General features: G+C 58.8%; 1 protein-coding gene across 1 annotated transcript in view; it reads right to left on the bottom strand.

Annotated features, from left to right (window-relative positions):
• Positions 1-3,695: 3,695 nt before the first annotated feature.
• CACNG4 (calcium voltage-gated channel auxiliary subunit gamma 4) overlaps positions 3,696-7,829 on the bottom strand; it is a 51,176-nt gene continuing 47,042 nt past the window's right edge. Inside the window, exon 4 of the mRNA XM_061393066.1 lies at positions 3,696-6,331. Within this exon, the coding sequence (XP_061249050.1) occupies positions 5,811-6,331 (521 nt within the window). The 3' untranslated portion in view covers positions 3,696-5,810. The remainder of the gene's footprint in view (positions 6,332-7,829) is intronic.

Below are 7,829 nucleotides of genomic sequence, written 5' to 3'. Positions count from 1 at the left end.
TTTGATCGCAGACCTCTCTCCTGAGGCAGTTTTATTGGAAGCTGAAAGTTTAAAAATATCTGCATCAGGTGTATCTGCCCCTCTCCGCTCTGGCTTCAGAGGCCTCCTCGGTTCCTGCTCCCCTCCAGCTCCAGGGCGGGGCAGATGGCCAGGCAGGCGGCCTGTGCTATATTGGGAACCAGTGCAGGGGGTCACGTGCTGGTTCTGAGTTCCCTGCAGGGAGGCCCCACCCCCACCCCCAGAGTCTCCTTTCCGCAGGCCTGCCTTCTTTCCAACTCCATGCTGGGGACCCAGCCCAGGACCCTCCCCTTGCAGTTATCGCCTGTGTGGAACTGGGAAGTCCCCGTGGGGCTGTGGGGGTCACAGGGTCTGCAGAGAAAGCATCTTCCCAGGGACCACTGAGGCAGGGGTGACGGCGCCAGCTGGAGAAGCTGGTGGGAGGGCAGCCCTCTTCTGGGGGCACCACCCAGTGCCTGGATGGGCCAGATGACAGGTTTCTCCCAAACCAGAGTGTGCTGGACACAGACCTGTTGTGGCCGGGCTCTCAGAGCACTACCTCCCAGGGCTCTTGTGGACTACTTCCTTTCCCTCGAGTGTTGTTTCCTTAGTCAACACTCCTGAAAGCTCCCTTCAAGGGGGAGTTTATGGATGTTTGCTGAAGGTGAAGTCTGTCCCTTCTCCCAACAGCCCCAGAGGGAAGCCTTTCCTTCCTCCCCTGACTTGTTTTCAAAACTGTTGGCTCACTGCAGGGGAGGAAACACCAAGTATAAATGACTGAGGTTCCTGGTACGTCCACAGCCTATATGCAAGGACCAGAAACGCTCTGTGTGATCTTCACGCTTTCTGGGTCTCAGCTTCCATCCCCGAAAAACCCAGCTGGGAATCACTGCCGTTTTGGAGCAGATATTCTTGGGGGGGAGGGGGCTGTGCCCTGTAGGATATTCAGCAGCAGCATCCTTAGCCTGGAGAAGGGAAATGGCAACCCACTCCAGGATTCTTGCCTGGGAAATCCCACACACAGAGAAGCCTGGCAGGCTCTAGTCCATGGAGTCGCAAGAGTCAGACACGACTGAGCGACTGAGCCATCCTTGGCCTCCACCCATCTTCCCAGCAGCAGATGCCAGCAGCACATCTTCCCAGTCCCGACAACCAGGAATGTCCCTAGACACTCGTCCGGGAAGTAAAGATGCCCCACTCGAGAACTGCCAGGCGAGTGCTGTCTCCCTTTGGGCTTGAAATCCTCAAACACATTCCTTCCTTCCTTCTATTACCCCTTGCACCACCCTCACCTCCTTCTTTGGACTTGCTTTCTCTCCTATAATGAGCACATTGAATGAGGGAACTCTTGAATACCTGCTGCCCATGCTGGTTCTGGGCTTCCCTGGTGGCTCAACTGGTAAAGAATCCACCTGCAATCAGGAGACCCCAGTTCCATCCCTGGGTTGAGAGGACCCCCTGGAGAAGGGATAGGCTACCCACTCCAGTATTCTTGGGCTTCCCTGATGGCTCAGATGGTGAAGAATCTGCCTGTAAAGTGGGAGACCTGGATTGGACCTCTGAGTTGGGAAGATCCCCTGGAGAAGGGAATGGCAACCCACTCTAGTATTCTTGCCTGGAGAATCCCATGAACAGAGGAGCCTAGCGGGCTATAGTTTATGGGGTTGCAAAGTGTTGGACACGACTGAGTGACTTTCACTTTCACATGCTGGTCCTGGCATCCAGTAATTCTGTGGTTCTTGTTTGGGTCAAGGCTTGAGCTTGAGCCTGCTCCTTTAACCCAGGAAGAGGGTTGCTGGACCCATTTTACAGATGTGGCATCCAGAGCAGAGAAGAGGCCAGACTTCAACTCTGGAGCTGAGGGAGGGACTCAGGACGCATAGCGGTGAATGCAGTCCTAGTAAAAGGGTCAGCTCCAAGCAGGCACTCCCAGGAAGATCGGGGAAGGGGAGGCAAAAGAGGGAGGTACCCAGACACAGACCCAGAGCTGAGAGTGACCAGCTGTGCCCCAAACGACATTCCTTCCTGCGGGGACTAGACTGCACGTCCCCTCTCCTCTGGCTCTCAGGTGTGACGGTGTCCCTGAGCTCTGGGCAGTGGCACGTGGGCAGAAGGGGGAGCCACAGCTTCTTGGTCCATTAAAACTTCTTACAGCACCCTCTACTCAAGCTCACCTGTTCTTTCCCTTCTCCATCTGCCCACTGGAGGTCAATGCCAAGGGCGACCTTAGACGCTCGTGTTGGGAAGATGGCAGAGCCTGCACAGCGTGGGGCTCTGAACCCGTGATTGACTGTGGGGAGCAGAGCATCTCCCACCCACCCCATGGGTGAGAGGTACACTTGCACTGATTAAGCCGTTTTGCACTCAGGGTGGCTGGCTATGTCATTAGTCTGAGTGATATGGGTACAGGGTGAGGTGGGGCTGGAGGAGGGGCCTGGGGTTCTTGATTGGGGCCCTAGAACTTTCACTTCTACATCAGTTCCCTCAGATTTTACCCTGCAGGTTATGGAGGCAGAATTTGTAGCTGAACTGAAACACATGACGGCGAGAGCCCCACATTGGACAGAGGCCATAGCATGTCACTAAATGCAGACCGCACGGGTGTCTGCCCAGGACGGCGGACGAGCTTGTGCTGAGCCAGAGTTTCCTCGGGGCTAAGAATAAACAGAACTGTTGGTGCCTGGCGCTGATGCGGGGTGGCTTGACTCCAACTTGGAGCTGCGAGCTCAGAGCTCAGCCAGGTCAGTGGAGGGGCGGGTCCCCCACCCCAGGACCCGGCAGCTCAGCGCATCTGGGAACATCGGTTTCTCCGGAGACCCATCTTGGGCAGGAGGAAAGACGGTTAAAAGGCCAGGGCTGAACGCTCAGGCCAGGGGGGGTTCCTGCGGCCGCATGGGCCAGGATGCAGGGGCACCAGGCCCCCAGCCTCCCTGCGGGAGTCACAACAGTGGCCTTCTCGTGAAGGGGGTTAAGAGGCTTGTGCATCTCTGCTCCGAGAGCCCAGAGAAGGCCACGGCTCCTGGGAAGGAGACTCACGGAATCCGTCCAGAAAGGGGGCTGTGACGAAGCAGGGGCGCCAGGGCTCCGGTGCTGCTGTGGGTTCTTCTCCCGGCGCCCGCTTGCAGGCACGGGCCTGGCGCTACCCCAACAGGCTGGCAGGTGTGGCGACGTCGTCAGAGGGCCCCTCGGGTCCCTCTTCCCATTTGGCCTGTGGTTGGAGCCACATCCTCCTGTCCACCTCCTCTAGGTATAAAGCTCACACCTGGGGACAGTGATCCTCTATTTCTCATTCATCCAGGAATCTGGAGGGGAAAGGAGGCTGGTTACTGGACTTGTCAGAAGCCCACCGGGCAGCTTGGCACCCCTGAGGGTGGCTCCATCCGGCCGGACGCGTCCTGCAGGTTCTGAAGATGGGCCTGGCTTGCTCACCTCTCAGATGTCCACACCACACAGGGGTGGCCTGTCCCTCTTCTGTGAACAGGCAGCTCCATGGACCCACCCAGGAGCCTAAACCCAGATGGTGGGGACAGGGAGGCGGCCAGCGGCCCGGACAAGAAGCAGAGAAACTGGCCTTGGCCAGCACAGGATCCACCCTCCTCTCCCCTTCTTCTTGGGGGTCTCCCAGACCCAAGGACACTGACTGCCCACAAGGACTTGAAGGGAGCTCTCCCCTTCCCCGCCCAACATCAAGAGGAGAATGTTTTAAAAATGTTTTTATTTAATTAAAAAAAGACGGAACTAACAACCCCAAACCAGTAGTAAGTACAGGATTCACAGGTATGTAACTGGAGAGACACAAGGGCAGGATGGAAGGGTGGAGGGCATGGGGCATGGGGGGGTCAGGCACGGGCCGCCCAGAGCCCCTGGGCGCAGGGACGGGCTGGCTTCGACGGGGGGCGACTGCGCCCGGGCAGGAGTGGGGGGTGGAGAAAGGCTGTGACGACCAGAGGCGCTGAGGTGTTCTGCTCCCTGCTCTCCGTCCCTCCGATCCCTTTCCTGGTCCCAAGACTGGGCCCCATGTTCTCTGCTGGGACTGGGTGAGAGGTAGGATTCATTGGAACACAGCTTTCTCCATGAGATGATGGATGCTCCCGGGAAGGCAGGAGGAAGTGGCTGACATGGAAGGAAGGACAAGGCTGCCTGCTTTTCGAGGTGACCTTGCTGGGGGACGGGCCCCCAGATCTCGCCCTGTCCTTCCAGCCTGGTGAGACGGTGTCAGGGCCTGGAGAAGGAGGGTGGGGGCGGGCCGAGCCTGGACACTCCAGCACTTGCGGCCGCACATGCTTGGACAGAGCACACAAAGCCAACCTCGACAGAGGGGAAGGGTTTCGAGCAAGCAGAGGGGCCCTGGCACGCGGTCACCGGGGCGGGACAGGTTGGGGCACCCTCTGGAGGCGGCAGAGGAGAGCAGTGAACGTGACCCAGACTGAACTCCTGGGGCCGAGTCCGCCCCAGGGGTCCGTGAGCAGGCGGCTGAGGTAAGAGTTTGCTCGTCACTTCTAAGTACGACAGCTACTGGGATCACGGACAACTGCTCTAGAGCCATCGCCAAGTTTCAAAAAGTAAGAAAGGGTTTGTCATTAGAAAGCCCGCATTTGTATAAAAGAGGGTCGGCTCCAGAAAGCGATCCTCTGAGACCGACAGACTTCCGGGTTCTCTGCTCGCTTCTAGGGGAGAAACAGCTAGAAAAACACCAGCCGTGGAACCTGCCAGCCTCCCTTCCCGGGGCCGGGACGTCCACTTAGCTGCTGCTTCCGCACTTCCTCACCGATGCTTTTGGGTGGTGGCAGAATAAACAACAGTCACAGGGGTGGGGCAGGGGCTGCTCCTACTTTTCAAGAGGGAATGAGTGTCCTGGCTTTTCTGATGAGTGACCACCCGGGAAATGGGGCTTTTCCTCGCTGTTCACCCTCAAGTCTCCCTTTCTTGCACAAAGTCCAGGCTCCTGTTGCCAACCCCTGGGAGGAGGGTCTATCCCTCCCAGCTTGACCCCCTAGGAGAGACAGTGCTGCTCCTCAGGCCAGTGGGCAGGGGTGGGAAGGGACACAGTAAGAGGCCGCTCGGCCACCTTTCCTCTGACCGTAGAATCTTCCAGACTCTGAAGTACAGTCAGCGTATTCCACCCTTTCTGTGAGCAGAAACTTCCAGAAGTGAAGAGGAAAGCCTTTAACTTACGCTCAGCCCCCCACCTTCAGATACCTCCACAGGCCTCAGAGACCCCAGGCCGAGGGCAGCAGCCAAGGACAGCACAAAGGCGAAAGCACCAGGTGGTCACAGGCTCTGTCCTTAGGATCGTGGCCATCTCAACAACTGGCGGCTGCCAGAGACAGACAGACAGACAGAGAGGCAGGGACGAGCTTCAGCTTCCTCGCCTGTGGCTCACAGACACGGGAATCTCACGTCCAAAAGCAGCTGACCAGCCACCAAAGGCTCCAGAGGGCCAGGAAGCCGGGCAGGGAGGGGGCCCCGGAACGCTGCTCTTCAGGCAGGATGTGTTCCCAAGAGGAGATAATGGCTCCGTTTTGCTTCCCAGGTGGGTTCGGCCATGCTGCCTCCGGAGTGCTCTGGGGCCTCCTGGGAGCTTTCAGGACGCCCCTGCATCAAAAGCCACATTTGGGGATAAAGTCAGCCATTTCGCTTCCAGTTCCTGTCTCCCCCAGGCTTCGCTCCAAGCCAGCCCTCCAAGCGTTTGGGGACCCAGGAGGGTGGGATTTGGCTTTAGTCTGTCCTCCGTCCGTCCTAGCGGTCAGAGGCCCCATGGGGCCTAGGCAGCCGATCTGGGGAGAGGCTGGCGCGGACAGGCCAGGCAGGGCTCACACGGGCGTGGTCCTCCGGCTCAGCATGCTGAGGTCCTGCTGGAAGAAGCCGTGCACCTGCAGGAAGCCAGCGTCCTGGTCCGGGCTGTAGCTGGCGGCCGTGGTCACCTTGAGGGGCTCCCTGGACAGCGTGTACATGGACAGCTCGCCCATGGGGATGGCCCCGGTGATCTTCAGCCCCACCGGCGACGCGTCCCTGGAAGGCGAGGCCTCGGTGGACCTAGAGCTGGACCGCGAGCGCCGGCGCCGGTACCGGTAGCTCGGCATCCTGGCATAGGGCGACGAGGAGGGGGCCTTGAGGAACTCACGTCTGGTCTTAAACCGCAGCTCCTTGTTCTTCTCAATGTAAATGTTTACCGCCAGGACGCCCACGGTCTCGGCCACAATGAACGACAGGGCTCCGAAGTAAAAAGACCAGCCATAGTTGTAATGGTTTTTCTTGTCTTCGTCGCGCTTGTCACTGGGGTCGCCCGTGTTGCTGGAAATGTAGACGATGATGCCGATGATATTACTGAGGCCTGAAAGTGGATCCGGAGAGGGGGCGGGAGGGAGAGGTTAGACCCTCAGCGGGGGCGGGGTGGGGGGAGGAGGGCGGGGCAAGTGGGCGGAGCAGGGAGGTGGGCGTGGCAGGGATTGGTGGACCTGGCAGGGGCTGGTGGGCGGGGCAGAGAGGTGGGTGGGGCATGGATAGGTGGGCGGAGCAAGGGCTGGTGGGTGGGGCAGGATAGGTGGGCGGAGCAGGGGCTGGTGGGTGGGGTAGGGATAGGTGGGCAGAGCAGGGTCTGGTGGGCGGGGCAGGGATAGGTGGGCGGAGCAGGGGCTGATGGGCGGAGCAGGGCTCAGGTGGCCGCTCCCCTGTGTGGTATGTCTTTGTTCTGGTTGCTAATTTTTAAGTAAAAGTAGTTAATTTTGAATGAGTAATAAAGTACAGAGTTTTGGTGAATAATAAAATAAAACACAGGCTCTGAGCTACCCAGTTCCTCCCCTGAAGGGAGCTATTGTCTTGTTTCTTCTGTCCTTTCTATATCCACAGTCAGTCCTTCTCTCTCTCTCTCTTCCATTTTTTTCTTTGCAGAATACTCTTTGGCCCCTTGCTTTTTCACTTAACAGTCCCCCCAGGAGGCGGGGCCCTGACAAGACAGTCCTCTTCTCACTCTCCCAGCCTTTGGACCGTACTTGTCCTGAGGATCAGAGTCCACCTGGAATTATTCATGGGCCTGTCTCACCTCACTGCTGGCCCCTGCACGTGACTCTGTGCCCACAGTCAGAGCCCATGATCCTGGGAATAAACGGGAATGGACGAGAATCCCCTTCTTGCCTGCCATGGCCCTTGTTCTTTGTGGCTGCCTGTCCTCTCCACTCTGGCAGGACCTGTGTTTTTAGCTGAATGTCTCGGGACTCTGTCTCTGCGGCCCCTCTGGTGAGTCGCAGCATCTGGAGATGCCTTTGAAGTGGTTCCTCCTGGGGGCACAGGCAGCTGCCTAGGGCACCTCGCTTTTGAGGCTGACAGCCCTGGGCTCAGCCATGACTTTGGCAGTGTGTGACTTCAGGAAAGCCACCTGGCCACCACCTGCCTCCCCAGGAGCCGGGATGATGGGCTGGCCTACAGAACACCTGGTGCTGGTGTTAGTGGAAGTCTTCTTTCCTGGCCAAGAGGCTCTGAGCCCAATCCTGAACTGCGCTGGCCCTAGCTCTGTGAAAGAAGCGAAAGGCACCTTCCATCTCCAAGAGAAGCCATGAGAGGCGATGGGGGTGAGGATGACCGCTGGGCTGTGTGGGCCAGGCACCTGGCGAGGCCCCGTGGGCGCAGGGAAGGAGGCATGGCCGCAGGCACCTGGCGTTCTCATTGCCTCCCTCAGGGCACCCCGGCCGACTCAGGGCTCAGCAGCCAGGTGCAGGGAGCGGACGGGCCTGGGCGAGTCGGGCCTCGCGCTCACCTCTCCCCTGTACCGCTCCTCCCCACAGGCTGGTGGAAGAGAAAAGGCTCTTTGCAAGGAAAACGCCACTGCTAGGACA

This window comes from Bos javanicus, chromosome 19 (genome assembly GCF_032452875.1).
Source record: "Bos javanicus breed banteng chromosome 19, ARS-OSU_banteng_1.0, whole genome shotgun sequence".
Taxonomy (NCBI): domain Eukaryota; kingdom Metazoa; phylum Chordata; class Mammalia; order Artiodactyla; family Bovidae; genus Bos; species Bos javanicus.
This window is presented reverse-complemented; position numbering and strand designations above follow the sequence as displayed.